The sequence below is a fragment of the Nelumbo lutea genome, chromosome 8 (assembly GCF_056320005.1).
Source record: "Nelumbo lutea isolate HS-2025 chromosome 8, American lotus-T2T, whole genome shotgun sequence".
Lineage (NCBI taxonomy): Eukaryota > Viridiplantae > Streptophyta > Magnoliopsida > Proteales > Nelumbonaceae > Nelumbo > Nelumbo lutea.
In genome coordinates, this window is record NC_142691.1 from 34,403,002 (window position 1) to 34,420,393 (window position 17,392).

A 17,392-nucleotide genomic window follows, 5' to 3' on the forward strand; every position below is an offset into this window, starting at 1 on the left:
ATTTCTCCTCAAACTCAGCCATTTGAGCCTTCTGTCCCATCCCCTCACCTCTCATCCCCCCCCTCACCATTACCTTTAGATAGCGTAGCTTGTTCAACAGGTTCACTCCTAACTTCTCTTACCTCACATTAATTCCCTTCCTCCAATTCCTTCATCTTCAATTCCTCAAAAAAAGTTCAATCATCTTCCACATTTCCTTACTCCTCACCTCTTCTTCACAAATTAACACCTCCCCTCCATCCCTCATTTCTTCTTGTGGCAAAGGACACTTCTTGGGATCTGGAACAATAGACACAGGTACAAAGCACATATTAGTGTTTAACACTGAATTGACACAAGTCCATGGATCCTGGAGAAAGAGAGACTCAGTATCAAACAACGTCATGTTTGTCTTTCCCTAGGAATCATCTCAGTGCTCACCACCTTCCTTAGGTTGGATTTGGGATGGAAGAACACCATTAAGAAAATACTTCTCTGATTACTGCAAATACTTTGTTGGAATTTCTCACCACCCGCCTTCATCCACTGTACCCAAGGAGAAGTTGGAATTGTTGTTTTCATCAATGAAAAGAATGCCAGTCTGTAGAGAGTCCTCCCTCTCCCCCAGAAGCCCTTCCTCTTTGTCTTTGTTTGAACCCATTGGATCAAACTCTGAAATAGCATCTTCATCGTCATCCTCCAAATGCTCGCAATCCTCCCAGCTCTTATCAACAATTTCATCATCTTCAAGCTTCTGTCTTGAGTATCTAGGATTAGGGTGGTTGATAACACTTAGAGTTGCACTCCCTTGCGATGCCTCTTGGGACCCATTGCCAAACCAATTTCATGCCTCTATTTGGGGTACAACGGGTGTTTGCATTTCTACTGCAACTTCATCCCATGTATGAACCCATTTGGGTATAGATTTTGGGCAGCAAGGACCTTCCTTCTGTCCAAGAGGTATATGCACTGGTTCAATCTAAGGAAAGTATGTGGTCTACCCTGAATCCTCCTAAGGGGGAGACAATTGCTTTAGCAGTAAGAGGTAACACAAGTTCAACAAGAAAGGGGGAAAACCAAAAAAAAGGTAGATGATAAAGATAAATTGTATTGTACTCACTATCAAAATCCAGGCACACCCATGGGACTTGCTAGGAATTGAATGGGAAACAAAAGTGAGCACAAGAACTAAGCAAGAAATCAACACAAGAACAAAGCAAGAAACCAAATCAGAAGTTCACCTAAGCAAATTTAGCATCTCATTAGCCTCAAAGTGGTTTTTCTACCATGAGTTCTTCTCAACATTGCCCCCCTAGTTCTGATCTCAAGGAGGATATTATTAATTCCTTCCATGACCATTTGGAGCAATATGGTAGGGCTCTCAAACAAGCAGATTTTGGATCCACTCCTTCAACCTCTTTTGCTTCCTTCTCAAGTAACTCAGCTTCCACTTTCCATGTATCTACTAATACCCCAGAATCCCCATTGATTATTGATTTCGGTGCTTCAAAAGATATTAGTAATTGATCAAAAAAGGTCAACATTTTCCATTTGTACACTCTTCTCTCTGGAAAAGATAAAGTGAGGTTAGATGATGCATCTTTCTCCTCCATCATTGATCAAGGATCTATATCGCTGCCTTTTCCCTTTCATTATCAAGTGTTTTACATGTTCCAAAGTTGCTCATTAGCTTGTTATCCATTAGTAATATTACACACGCCTTGAACTGTTCAATTACCTTTCTTCCACATTCTTGTGTTTTTCAGAATTTGACCTCTAGGAGGATGACTGTTAGGAGGAACATGGTTGATGGTCTCTATGTGTTGGAGAATAAAGTTTGTCTTATGACCTCAGAGTCTTTGAGTCAATCAAGTAAGAGTCAAGTTAATTTGTGGCACCATCTTTTGAGTCCTTGAAGTACTTGTTGCCAAAATTGTTTTTAAGTCTGTGTCAGTCAGAGATTTTCAGTGTCAAGTGTGTCGGTTGAGTAAGCATTGTAGAACTTCAATTCCTTTACGTAATAAAAGATTGGATTTTCCTTTTTACATTGTGTATTCTGATGTTTGGGGATTTTCAATGCCTATGGTGACCTCACAGAATTTTTGGCCTCTTGTGGCTCTCTTCACCAAAGCTCCTATGCCAAAACCCTTCAACAAAAGGGGGTTGCTGAGAGAAAAAATCACTCTAGAAGTTTCTCGGGGTTGCTATTGCAAATGAATGTACCAAAACGATTTTGGGTGGATGATGTAATGATTGTTGCCTATGTTATCAATAGGATGCCATCCCAGTTACTAGAATATAAGTCTCCTCATCAGCTTCTCTTTCCTAAGGCCCCAACGTTTCCCATACCTATGTGTGCCTTTGGTTGTTAGTACTTTGTTCATGACCTATCTCCTACTCGTGGTAAACTTGATCCCAAAGTTATTGTTTGTGTTTTCCTTAGTTATCCCCTTTCACAAAAAAGCTATCGTTGCTTTGACCCCATTTCAGAAAAAATATTTTGTCTCAATGGATATCTCTTTCTTTGAAGATGTTCCTTATTTTCCTATCTCTCCTCAAGGGGGAGTTCGGGTGAGGAGAAACAGAAATATACACAAGTTTCATTGCCTTCTCCTGACCCCCCTCCATTTCGTGTCTTCCGGAGACAACGTTACAAAAGCCAAGGAGAAAAAAGTTCAACGACCATAGAGCAACTAGAAGTTGTGCAACCAAAGCCATTGAATTCTTAGAGGTTGGATCCCTCACCACATCCAAGTACCATAATTCTAGTTGATATCCCTTAACCTATTGATATTGACACTTCAATTTGTGATTTGAACCTCCCTATTGCAAAAAAGAAGGGTGTAAGATCATGCACCACACACCACCCCATGGCTCATTTCTTGTCCTAAAAGAATATCTCATCCTCATTTCGTGCTTTCCTATCTCCCATTGATAGTGTTCCCCTCCCTAAGAGTATTGCAAAGGCTTCACTTGTTCCTGAGTGACCAGGTGCAATGAAGGACGCGATCAATGCCCTACACAAAAATAGCACGTGGGAGTTGGTAGACCTTCCTAAGGGAAAGGAGCATGTTGGGTGCAAATTGGTGTTCTCTGTGAAACATAAGGTAGATGGCTCAATGGAGAGATACTAGGCTCGACTGGTAACAAAAGGTTTTACACAGGTGTATCGGGTTGATTATGTAAAGACTTTTGCTCCGGTGGCAAAGATGAATTCTATGTGGGTTCTTCTCTCTTTAGCAGTAAACCTAGATTGGAAACTCCATCAACTAGACATTAAAAATGCCTTCATAAATGGTGATTTGGAGGAAGTATACATGATTCGACCTCCTGGCTTTTGTGCTAAGGGCAATGAACAAAAAGTCTACAAACTGAAGAAATCTTTATATGGTCTAAAACAGTCACCAAGAACTTGGTTTAGCAGATTCCACCAGGTTGTTCAACAGATGGATTTTAAATAGTGTCGAACTGATTACACACTCAATGTAAAGAAGGAACAAGGAAGGACGGCAGCCTCAATTGTCTATGTTTATGACATTGTTATCACTATTGACCGAGTCTCAGAGATACAAAGGTTATGGCTACACAATTTGAAGTGAAGGATCTAGGGCCACTACATTACTTCCTTAGGATTGAAGTTGTTCACTCTCAATAAGGTATCTTCATCTCTCAAAATAAGTACATCTCGGAACTCTTGAAAGATACAAGAAAAATTGGAGCCAAACCAGCAAGCACTCCTATAGATGTGAATCACACACTCGATGACTATAATGATGAGCCCTTAAAAGATCCAAAACAATACCAAATACTTGTGGGTAGACTTTTCTATTTATCTATGGCTAGGCTCGACATTACATATGTAGTGGAAGTCCTCAATCAGATCATGCATGCACCCAAGGCAGCACACCTAGAGGCAGCAGATAGGGTTCTCAGATACCTTAAGAAATTCTCAAGGACAGGTCTCCTTTTCAAGAAACATGGACATATGAAAGTTGAGGTTTACACTGATGTTGATTAGGCCAGCTTGGTGGATGACAAGAAATCAAACAATGGATATTGTACCTTTGTAGGAGGAAATCTTGCTACTAGGAAAAGTAAGAAACTAAGTGCGGTGGCTAAATCTAGGCCAGATGCAGAATATAGGACCATGTCCATGGAGTTGCTGATCTAATGTGGATAAAAAACCTATTAGGCAATTGGGTTTTCCTTTTGATGATCCTATGTCACTCTATTGTGACAATAAAGCTGCTATCAACATTGCAGCCAATCCAATGCTCCATGATAGAACCAAATACATTGAAGTAGACAAACATTTCATCGGGGAGAAACTAGAGAAGTGAGAAGTATGCCCTCCATACACTAGCTCAGAAGAACAATTTGCAGATGTTTTTACTAAGGGATTAAACTCCTTGCAGCATTATCATCTTTGTGACAAGTAGGGGATGAATGATAACTACACCCCAACTTGAGAGGAAGTGGTGTAATATTAGTTGTGTCGCAAGGGGCACTTTAGTCTTTTTCTTTCTCTTTTATTTTGTACGGTCGCCCTACTCTATAAATATAAGGTCTAGCACTGCCAACCTATCTTTTGGCTCTCTAACATTTTCTCCTCTTCTTCTCTCTTCTCTTCTTCTTCCTCTCTCTTCTCTCCTCATTCTACTCGACTGAAATCATTTGCCTTGCCCCCTCCCCTTCAATATCTCTTTTCAATCTTTCCCACTAAACTCCTTATCTCCCCAACATGTTTCTCGTAGAAACCATCTCCCAATTAATTAAATGATCTCTTTTGACATCACCCACTTCCCAAAGTTCCTCATTATTTTCTAGTTTTTTTGCCACCAAAGTCAGTATTTAAAAGACTAGTAAGAAATAAATTGGGAAATTTGACACAGTAAATTCCATAGGGTATTCTTCCTCCCAACAAGACATAGGACAACTTCCAAGTTGCAAGCTTTCTAGATATTCTATCCATGATGGAATCCCAGAAGTTACACAATTTAGGATTCCCTCCTACTATTTAGAATTATTTTCAAAATGACCATCTTCTCAAAGCATTGTATTAGAATATGCATGGTTCTCACAAAACAAGTATATTTATATCCCCTATGCTATAATAGATTTTTCTTTCAAGCTGGAAATAGATCACTAGGCCCTCAACTATTTTGGCAATAGTTTAATCATAGCAAAAAAAAAAATAGAGGTTTGACAGAACTTAGAAGAACAAAATAAATAAGAGAATATAGAACTGAAATGTTGGCAGAATGATTTAAATCAGGGCCCACATGATGGTTAAGTGAACAAAAAAAATATTAATTTTGAAGCTATAACGAAATGAAACAAATAAAATTATATTGAATGATTACCGAAAAAGAAAGAAATGAAATAAACCAATTTCACTCAAAACCCAATTTTTAAAAGATCTAAAATAGAATATAGAAGCATAAAACAAATGTTAGTAATGTTGCTTTCTTACTAAAATCATGTCTTGTGGTTATCGCTCAATCATGTGACTGAAAGGGGACCCTACCTGCTCCTGGATGATACTCCTTGCTTCAACAAGTTGAGCCTCAAGTTCAAGTTCTCGTTCAGTTGCTTCAGAAGTAACCTCTGCTCCTTTCTGTGCATCTTGTAGTTGAACCATGCGTTCCTTTTCAATTGAGAACAAGAAATTAGATTTTCTAAATAAAGCATTATGTGTCATCAATTGATGCAACCACTTGTTTCCATGAAAATATAAACAATAAAGAAGAAATCTGTAAAAATAAAAAATTACTTCACCTTTATAGAAGCCATTTTAGTCCGCAAGCTCTCTTCTATTTGATCTCTAGCCATATGAAAAGGCAGATCAAAGACATCCTACAAATAAAGAAATATTCAATAATTGAATCTAATCCCCCAAAGAAGTTATAAAAAAAAAATCTATTTCACAAAAGAGAAACCCTTTTGCATCGTTCAAGAATGGACATCAGCCATACCGTCCTCCCACCCAATGGGGACTGTGGAGGATCTGCATCAGGTTTTTCGCTGACAGCTAATGATTGCTTGGACAACCCATTTGGAGCATTTAAGAAATCACGCATATCCATCTAGAAAACAATAGATCCCAAAACCCACCTTCAGTAGTCATGCAAACTAAAAAAACCACATTTTAAAAGCACCACTAAGAATGATGAAGCAATGCAATGCAAAATGAGCCATGTAGTGAAAGCACGAAACAATGAGTTATGAGAAGAAGCTCACTGCAAAACAACAATAGGAAACATTTTTACCCTTTGAGAAGGAAGTGAGAATGCCAACAGCTGATAAGATTACAGCAAGGAATTGCCGAATACTATATACGTCTTTTTATAGTTGGTAAGCCCCTGTGCCTTAGACAGTTAGACTTGTGAATGTCTCAACAATCCTATCCTACATCTCTTTTACTATGGAGAGGTACATGTAGTTCTAAGTTATATGTGGCAGGATGGAGGTAACAAGGCATGGCATTAGGCAAATATTTGGGTTCTCTCTAACTCACAAATGACTCCAAGATTTTTTTTATTTTTTGAAGATAAACAAAAAAGAAAATTGTATTGCTGAAAATAAAATATACATCTAAAAGTCAGAATGCAAATCTTCTTTCTTTAGACCCTCAAATCCTGGGAGTACCAACATCCAGCCAACAGAAAAAGAAGAGATTACTGCCCCAACTTCTTCCAATATTTTCGTTCTCCCTTCAAAAATCCTCTTGTTTCTCTCCCTCCAAACCTCCCAGCAGACAGCAAATGGAATGCAGCTCCAGAGAATTTTTGCTTTAGTACTTCCAAGTTCCAACAACTCTTGGCCAATCACCAAAGATTGCAGCAGAGTCCACTGATGTCCATCCAGTCGCCTTAAAGAGCTTAAAGAAGGACCAGATCCTTTTCACAAAGAAGCAATGAACCATGAAGTGCATAACATTCTCCTATTCGGCAAAACATGGCACATATCTGTTTGGGAATTGATAGCCTTGTTTCTTTGATATGTCCTGCATAAAAAATGCAGCCTCTAGAAATCAGCCATACAAATGCTTCGATTCTTGGGGGAACAGGTCTCCCACAAACTCCTCTAATTGCATCAACCTCCACCCGGGACCTCGTTAAAGCATTATACATGGATTTGACAATAAATCTCCAATCTTTAAATTCTTTCCACCATTTGATCTCAGCAGATGAAAGACCAATTTCCAATTCTTGAAGCTTGAAGCTTGGTTTCTCTTTGAGGGCAACAGATTATGGCACAAAGTGATTGAGAGCATTCATGGGGTGGTTGGAAATGGCTGGGATGCAAAAGTTTCCCCTCACAGTTCTTCAGCTTCTCCTTGGAAAGCAATTCATGAAATCTACCCTACTTTCCTCAATTCCATCCGGTTTGATGTGGGAAAAGGTAATAAAATTTTGCTTTGGAAAGATCCATGGGTAGGGGAAACCCCACTAAAAGACAAATTTCCTGATCTCTTTGCGCTATCTAACCTCAAGGAGGAAGCTATATCCATGTTAGGATCACTGTATCCAAATGGTGTGAACTGGAATTTGGGCTTTAGAAGGGGACTAAGGGAAAATGAGTGTGAGTCTTTAATCCAAATGTTGGACCTCTTAAGGCAAATCCACTTGGACCCTTCGTTGGAAGACTCTAGAATTTGGGTAGGCTCTCCATATGGCCTTTTTTCTTGCTCCTCTTTCTTCAAAGAACTTGCTTTTCCCCCAACCTTCTAGGTGGGGTTTTCCTTGTGAAAGAAATTTGGTGCAAGCCTATTCCCCCGAAGATCCAAGCCTTTTGCTGGGAAATATTCCTTGGTAAGGTAAACACTTGTGATATGCTACAGAAAAGAAGGCCATATGTTTGCCTTTCTCCTCATGTGTGTTCATTGTTGTTTAGGGTTAAAAATATATGATGTAAAATAAATAAATAAATAAAATATATGGCTTGAGGGGCCAGACTTGACAGCTGGCCCATTCCACATAAATTATGGAGTTAAGCAACCACCCCACGTATGAAGAGTGGGGAGGCTGATCTAACCTCCCTACCCCATAACTGTCTCCTCTATATAAGGGGGAGACGAGAAGAAAATTGGGCAGCAGATAGAGAGAAGGGAGAAGAGAAAGAGATAAGAAAGAAAGAGAAAAAAGAGAGACCAAATAGAGGGAATTTGTAGTTTGGCTGATTGAGGTGTAAGGACAGGCTTACACAGGAATAAATCTTATCCTTTCCATCCATCTCTTTAAAATTTTATCTATTTCAATCCTTATCTTCTCTCTCTCTCTCTCTCTCTCTCTCTCTCTCTTAGAGTTCTGCTAGAACTCAAAATCTTATTTCAAATTACATATATGCATATCTAGTGGAATCCCATCCACCTCAATGAAAACAAAAAATAATGATAATGCTGGGGAGCCTCTGATATGTCGGTGGATTCTATCCACCCCAAAGAATTTCAGTAGGCTAACCCAGTGCTGTCAATACACCTAAAATGGGACAGGTGTGCTGACCTGTAACAGCACTTTGCCACCTGTTGCAACACTGTTGCAGACTTGAAAAGGGGGACACATGTATTATTGTGGCAGTCTATGTTGCCACTTGTAAATGGCAGGCTTCCGGGTCCCACTGTCAGTGGATCTTATCCACTTAAAAAGGGGACACCACACGTGTTAATGTTGCAGACCTGAGAAAGAGAACAGATGTACTGGTTTGCTGTTTGTTGCAGCCAATATTGCCATTTGTAAATGACAGACCCCAAGGACCCGCTGTTTCAGTTTACTGCCAACTGTTACAGAGGGACCCACTGTCATACGATGTGGATCTTATCCACTTTAAGAAGATAAATTACATTACCCCCTGAATTAGTTAAGATTCAATTGGTGGATCCTATCCACCTCAGTTATAAAAATATATATCTAAATAAATAAATAAAATATAATCTAAATTCCCACTATCAAATCAAACTAGTGGGTCCCACCTATCAACAGGGCCCACTGTCAAAATATTTAAGTTCAAAACATTAAAGTGGGCCATGCCCACTATCAAATCAAACTAGTGAGTCCCACCCGTCAGCGGGGGCCACTATCAAAATATTTAAGTTCAAAACATTTAAGTAGGCCATGCCCACTATCAAATCAAACTAGTGGGTCCCACCTGTCAATATTTAAGTTTAAAATCTTAAAGTGGGCCGCGCCCACTAACAAATCAACCTAGTGGGTCCCACCTATCAATGGGGCCCATTGTCAAAATATTTAAGTTTAAAACATTAAAGTGGACTAGGCCCACTGTCAAATCAAACTAGTGGGTCCCACCTGTCAGCGAGGCCCACTATCAAAATATTTAAGTTTAAAATCTTAAAGTGGGCCACGCCCACTAACAAATCAACCTAGTGGGTCCCACCTGTTAGCGGGGCCCACTATCAAAATATTTAAGTTTAAAACATTAAAGTGGGTCATGCCCACTATCAAATCAAACTAGTGGGTCCCACAGTCAAAATAATTAAGTTCAAAACATTAAGGCCATGTTTGATGATTAAGTACTTGTTAAAAGAAGTATTTGTTTCTTAGAAGTACTTATTTTAACAACCACACTGTTTGGTAACCCACTTTTGAAATCACTTATTATGTTTTTAAGCACTTATTGGGGTGGGTATGTTTGGTAAGCTACTTTCCCCATAAGTGCTTATATTGACACAAATGACAATTTTAGCCCTCACTTCACAACCTCATCTTCTGGTTCTTGTTCAGATGCATCCAACAATTGTTTCTGCTTATGTTTCTTAATAGTAGAATTGTGATTAGAGCTCTTTACAAGATCTTCAGCATCCAGAATTTCTTCATCCACTAATGAATCAAGAACAGATGGAATTCTATCAAATAACTCATTGATCCCATCATCGGTTCCCCACAATCTTCCACCTTTCACCTTGAGCTTCTTCACAAGTTTCCTTTCCAATTCCAAATCTTCCTCAGCAAACACAACGCCTTTCTTCATCTCCATTTCAATATACTCTTCAAAATTTGTCTTTGATTTTCTCTTCAAATTCTTCCTCTACTTCACCATTGTTTCCATTGTATGATTAGAACCACATGATAATCGTTGCTGCATCGATGCAAACAAGGACACCCTCTATGCACATTCCCTCCACCAATTCTATAAAGACCGTTGCATCACTGGTGCTGTTGATTTCGCCTTTGGTAATGCAGTTGTGGTGTTACAAAACTACAAACTTATTGCTCGAAAAACTGCAAAGTGATTGCTCAAAAAGCCATGACTGCACAAAAGAACATGGTGACCGTACAAGGTTGGATCGACCCCAATCAAAGTAAAGGAACGTCTATCATGTGCAGTCTAACATTGGAAACCACATAGATCCGAAGAGCTGGTCAAAATTGAGTGGTGATTTTGCGTTAAAGGCTTTGTATTATGGAGAGTTTAATCTACTGCGAAAAATTCCATTCTAACAAAAAACAAGGTTTTTTAAAAGGATATGGTAATAGGGGTGTTTAATCTATGGAAATAGGGATTAGGGCTTGGGGAGATTAGCTTTGTTCTAACGACTGATGACCACCGATGTGAGGAGTAATGGTTCTCGGATGAAGAAGACGGAAGAAGAATGAAGACGGGAAGAAGAGGAAGAAGAAGAAAGAAGAGTCATTGAGGAGACTGGAGAGAACTTTTCTATGTTTACTGTCGGAATTCTTCCCGTCGCCGGTGGACCACGTTTACAGACACCGGTGTACGTGAGTGGCCGATGGAATGATTTTCTGGGTTATGGTTGGGACTAGGAGAAGTGGAGGAAATGGGAGGGACTGAAGGAGTTCGAATGAATGGAGAAGGAGGAGGTATAACCCTCATGGGGGTAATTTAGGCATTACAAAAAATTATTAGGAACTGGTTCATCCCATTTATTTGGAGAATTACTTCTTCAAGAAGTACTTAAAAAAAGCCAACTTGAAGTCACTTTTTTAAAGTACTTTGAAAAAACAAGTACTTCTTCCCCACTTTTTTTACCAAACCCACAAAACCACTTAATGTGTGGTCCCAGCTCTTAAAAGAAGTACTTCCTTTTAAGTGTTCTCAAACACTACCTAAAGTGAGCCATGCCCACCATCAAATCAAACTAGTGGGTCCCTCCTGTCAGTGGGGCCACTGTCAAAATATTTAAGTTTAAAATATTAGAGTCATGCCCACTAACAAATCAACCTAGTGAGCCCCACCTATCAATGGGGCCCACTGTTAAAATATTCAATATAAAATGTTAAAGTTGGTCACACCTAGACCTGTTCGGGTAGCCCGATGGCCTAGCCCCCCCCCCCGATCGGGCTTGGTCATGTAATTAGGCCCGCGGGCCTGACCTCAGGCCTAACACAGTAAGCCCGACTGTGTTTCGGGCCGGACTCGGGATTTGTCAAAAAAGCCCAACCCAAGCCCGGCCCGGCCCGACTCAGCATTATATATATATATAATATATAATATGTATTTTATATATTATATAAAATATAAAATATATAAATAGTATAATATTTATTAAAATATATATTTATAATTTAATATATACTTTTTTTAATCTTCTCTCTCTCTCTCTCTCTCTCTCTCTCTCTCTCTCTCTCTCTCTCTCTCTCTCTCTCTCTCTCTCTCTCTCTCTCTCTCTCTCTCTCTCTCTCTCTCTCTCTATAAATATATATATATATATATATATATATATATTCAGCTGCTAACAGTATGGGCTAAATTTCGGGCTTGGGCCCAGTCCCGGGCTTCGGGCTTTTTATGAGGATCGGGCCGGGCTCAGGCTCGAGACTTAGAAATTTCTATTAATATAGAGTGAAAGCCCAGCCCGAGCCCGGCCCGGCCCATGAACAGGCCTAGTCACACCCACTATCAAATCAACCAAGTGGGTCTCACCTATAAACGGGGCCCACCGTTAAAATAATTAAATGTAAAATATCAAATTGGGCCACATCCACTATTAAAATATTAAAGTGGGTCATGCCACTACCAAATCAATATAGTGGGTCTCATTTTTTTTACCAATTAATGGAACTCACTGTTCTACCAATTGTGGGGCCCGCTCATGGGTATAACCACTAAGAATCCAAGCTGATGGGACTGCTTATACCTGTTATTGAGTTTCACCCTTACAAAGTAGCTCTTTCACATAAAATCAAAATCAAAGGGTATTTCCTCTAAGGAATATAATTAAGGGGTTTTAGCAGACATAGTGCATGCTTATACACCCTGAATAGGAAAACCCTAATTCTACTCAAGTTCTTTTTTTTTCTGTGAATTATGATCAAAACAATTGTGTAAGAAAAGTGGTGAGACCTTTTCTCATTTAATGATATCCTGTTCTTGTGTGCATCGAATTTGGGAATTCTTTTGTACTCTCTTTGGCTGCAGGTGGTTCCCCCTCAAGATGGGGCAGGACTCTTCACCCATGAATTCTTGAGACAACGAAAGAAAAGAGGGATGGTAATGTGGAAAGCAACAAAGGCAGCAATTTGTCGGGTAATATGGGAAGAGAGGAACAACAAAATCTTCTTAGAGGAAGTGATTGATAGTATCAAGGTGAAAGTAGCCCATTGGGTAAAACCCTTGGATAGCTTTCAAGTCTTCTCAGTCACAGACATTATAAGAACATGGTCTGAAGTAGCACAATCATCGAGAGTAAGAGATAAAGTAAGGCTGGAGTGGAAACCACCAGAAGGCAATAAAGTAAAGCTAAATTTTGATGGGTGCTCCTTTGAAAATCCAGGCATCTCAAGAATAGGAGGAGTATTAAGAAACTCTGAAAGGAGGATATTGGGTATGATCTCAGGACTGGTTGGCACCGGAAACTCAGTGAAGGCTGAACTATTGGCATTACTACAAGGGTTAAAGCTAGTCAAACAGCTAGGATAGACATGTTGAAGTGGAAGGGGATTCAAAAGTAGTAATTTCATGGGCAGAAAAACAGCAGCCATACCATGGACGTTTAAACATGTGATTAGGGAAGTGGAGAAGATAGCAAAGGAGGTTGAGGCTGAATTTAAATGGGTCTGAAGAAGTGCAAATGGGCTAGCTGATGGCTTAGCAAAACAAGGGACATTGAGACTCCCAAGCCCCTATCTTTTTGTTTTTTTTTTTTTTTTGGTCTACACACCATGTCCCATTTAACCAAATAAAGCTTCCTTTTATCCACTCTAAAATTCCAAAGGAAATCCCTTTGCATTCTTTCAATCTCTCCCACCACTGGAGAAGATGCCTTTAATAGGGAGAGATAATAAATTGGCAAATTTGAAAGAACACTCTTAACTAAAATTAGTTTCCACTCAAGAGACAGAAATTTCCTCTTCCAACCCGCCAATTTCTGATCAATTCTATCTAGAACAGGTTTCCAAGTGGAAGGGGCAGCTGCCCTAGCCCCAATAGAAAGCCCCAAGTAGGAGAAAGGAAATTCCCCATTTAAACATCCCAAGGCTCCAGTACATTCCTCTAAAACAACTTGATGAATATTCTCCCACTCCAATCATAATACTTTTGCTTAGATTAATCTTAAGCCCAGACAACAGTTGGAAGCAATTAAGAATACCCCTAAGGTTATAAACCTGCTCTACAGAAGCACCCAAGAAGATCAAAGTCTCATCTGCATATTACATATGAAATTTGGCCAGCCTTTCTCTCCCAACTTTTAAGCCGGCAACCAACCCCAACTCACTTCCATGCTCAATCAGCTTACTCAACACCTCCATTACAAGCACAAAAACCATAGGATCCCCTTGCCTCAATCCTCGTGATGCACTGAAAAACTTGGTGGAAACCCCATTCACCAACACTGAAAAGGAAGCTGAGAAGATACATGCAAAAATCCAGCTTCTCCATCCTTCCCCAAAGCCCATCCTTCACATCACTTCTTCTAAGAAGCCCCATTTGACATGGTCATATGCCTTTTCTAAGTCAATTTTGCAGATCATCCCTGCCTCCCCACTTCTAATTCTTGCATCCACACATTCGCTAGCAATCAAAACCCCATCCAAAATTTGCCTACCTTGCACAAAAGCCATTTGTGTCGCACCCACCACCAAATTCAACACCATCTTCAGCCTTCTGGACAACACCATGGCAATGATTTTATAAGGACTACGAACTAGGCTAATCAGCCTGAAATCTCACTCTGACAACCCCATCCACTTTCAAGATAAGAGAAATGAAGGTTGCATTGGAAATTTTTTCTAGTTTTTTCTCCACCCATAATTTCTTCATCATATCCATAAAGTCTATATTGATCTTCCAGAACATTTTGAAGAAACCAATGTTAAAACAATCAGGCCCCAGGGCCTTATCCCCCTTCATCTTTTTGACAGCAATACAAACCTCTTCCTCTTCAAATTCTCTTTCCAGCTATTCCTTCATCCCTACCTCCAACTGAGAACAAGCTAGCTCCACCAAATGGCACTTCCTACATAATGGCATACCACGATATCCCTCACTTCCCAATAGCAAGACATCTTGCAGACCTATAAAACTCCCCATAATTGATCCAAATGAGTCTAAGTCATGCACCAAAAACTTAGAAATTGAATCAATAAATCAGGTTTTCTTCTCCAGAGTGTGACATCAGCAGGACATCATGGTAGGGATGGTGTGAGAATGTGACATCAACAGGACATCATGTTGCAACAATCAGCAATGATTTGAAAACAGTTTGGTTACCAAGTTATCAATCTAGATATGTGGCAGGTAGAAAAATAAAAAAGAAGAACAAGAAGAGAAACGAGGTACTTAAGAAGAGAAAATAGATCTGGGAGTCAAAAGTATCACTTCATTAGTCATCTCATCAACATATATAAAATACCCTAAAAAAATTGTGTATTTATATACAATGTATCTAATAGAAGGTTCTAAACTTAAAAAATCGAAAACAAATAATTTTTGGGAATTGGAATAAATGTGTTAATTATAATTTCTCCTAACTACATCACATAAAATTTCATTACTATTAATGATTTATTATCTGCAATCATAACTATTCGGAGGGCCCATTGCTTAGTATGGTAAAAACTCAGGCTGACAAGAGTAAGAACATGGCTTCAAGTCTGAGAGCAGCCACACATTATAGGCTTTGGTACTATTCACACTCCCAATGCTAGATGGTTGGTTAAAATCTCCCTAGTCCCTCCTGTGTAAATCTTCCCTATACTGTCTTCCTCTGAATCTTCATGAGAAGACCTAAGGAATTTTGGATTGGGTTTATCAGGAGTTGTAGCATTCTGGTGCGACATCATCATCCACACCAAATTAGAATCAGACGATAGCTTTACTCCCTTCAGCTTGCCTGAGGAACAAGGGCGAGATTTTCTACCCTGCTTTGCCGCTGTTACCAGAGGTGATCCTTTGAAGTGTCAAAGAGGAAGTTAATAGACTTGTATCTTCTTTTTTATTTCAATAAATCTTTTTCATTTATCTTCAAAAAAACGACAACAGACCGAAAACACCAACCTCCATCATTCGTCTTTGGTCCAACACCTGGCCATTTAAGTGGTCACATGACTAATTAAGGCCCTGTTTGGCATCAATTCTGGAAATTCTCATCTTCAGAATCCATCCAAGAAAGAATGGATTCTATAAATTCTCATCCAAAGAATTTGCACAAGTGTTTAGCACATTCATTTTATTCTTGTTTCTCAGAATCAGAATAACATTTGGCATCACCCCGTTTTTCAGATCAAATCTCTAAATGAGAAATATAGAAAACCACTCCCTTTATAAATTTGTATTTAATTAAGATAAAATCCCCTTAATACAAGTTAAGATAGCATCCCTATAATAAATTGACTTTACTTGATTTTACTAGATTTCTCTCTCTACTCTTGATATATTTTAGCATTTAGTTAAAATAACATTCCCTCTCCTTTCTTCTATCAAATCAAAGAACAAAGTATAAATATGCTTTCTCATATTTTTCAGTAATCATTGATCAACCCAAACTGGATTCAACCTACAATGAACAAAATTATGAATATCTGTTATCATATTTTTAGTAATCATTAATAAGAAGTATTCAACAACATAATATTTATCATATTTTTTAGTAGTAACCAAAAATACATTTAACTTTTATCAAACAGAGCAATAGTGGATTTTCAGTAATAATATAGAATTCATAATCCAGAATTTTGAACCACATAACTTCTCTTATATTTTTCATATTTTCATTGTTGGTGTTGAGTATTCAACCACATAACTTTCTCAAAGCAATGGTTCTAACAACATTAGCTGGTTATCACCGGTGCCTAACCACATTGCATTAATAGTTTCAGGTGGTGATAACCAGCTGAATATGTCCACAACGTATTGCCAGGCTGCAAGGCTATATCTGCTTTTCCTATAAAGGATTCCACCTGATATTTCCTGTTTTCAACTAATTGGCTATTGTGTTCCTTCCACAAGCTCCAACACACCAACGGCAGCACCCAAGAGCTTTTAAATAGATTTAGGAAATGAGATCAAGTTCTGTAAGAGAACGGACAAACAGGTTGAGAAATAGGTGAAGAAAGACAAGACTATCGATTGCAACCCTTGCAACTGAAAATCGCAACACTTGAAACAGAGAAGGAAGAAAATGAAAAAAAAAATCTGGAAATAGAAGAAGAGTAATGTCCTTTTTGAAAGACAAGACTGAAATAAGAAGATGAAATAAGAAGACAAAATGGAAGTTGATGCTGCCGAAGTGAAAGATTGAACCTTACCAGAGAGATCGACCACCATTGGGAGGAGTTTGTGCCATTGAGAGTTCCGTCACCCAAAATAGATTCCTAGCTCTCCATTTTCAGGAAAAAACAAACAGAAATGTTTTGATTTGTTAAAAAAAAAATCAAGGTTTTAAAATCTAGATTTTTGACCTCACATCCTTGAGGAGCAACCTGAGAATGGAGTGAAGATGGCTGTTGAGACCTGAGAGCAAAAAGATGAAGACAAATATACTCGGTTTAGGGATTTTTTTCACGAAGGAATATTGTGCTGCTTTGTGGTACATTACTTAAACACCCATACTTTCACATGCAAAACAAGCACACGTGTTCATTCATTTAGAAAGGACATAGCGAGAATGAGGATAAGAATTTCTCATCCTTGGATGCGAAAAAAATATGGCTTCCAAGAATCATGCCTTATGAGAAATTCTATCAAAAAATGCAGCGATTCTCCAAAACAGGCAAACCCAAACAACATTCTACTCTGAAGAATCGCAAGAATCGCCAGAAGTGACTCTCCTGAGTGATGCCAAACAGGGCCTAAAAGAGTGAATTGGACTGCCTGAGCTCCTCAGTTCAGCCACTGGTTCAACTCTTAGTGCCTTTTCACATGCCTTGGTTACCTCACCTTTCTCACTTGCTACCACATCAGCAAAGGATTTAAACTTAATCCTTAGAGCAAAATT

The 17,392-nt window shown here is 38.9% G+C and overlaps 1 protein-coding gene across 2 annotated transcripts in view; it reads right to left on the reverse strand.

The window, feature by feature from the left end:
* LOC148843779 (uncharacterized) overlaps positions 1–17,392 on the reverse strand; it is a 45,290-nt gene that overhangs the window by 15,271 nt on the left and 12,627 nt on the right. For both annotated transcript variants that reach the window (XR_016103126.1, XM_088957126.1), the window contains exons 11-13: positions 5,955–6,065; positions 5,758–5,835; positions 5,507–5,626 (exon numbers count right to left, since the gene is read on the reverse strand). Coding sequence is in view for 1 of the 2 variants with exons in the window: in XM_088957126.1 (XP_088813252.1) it covers positions 5,507–5,626; positions 5,758–5,835; positions 5,955–6,065 (309 nt within the window). In the remaining variant the exon portion in view is untranslated. The remainder of the gene's footprint in view (positions 1–5,506; positions 5,627–5,757; positions 5,836–5,954; positions 6,066–17,392) is intronic.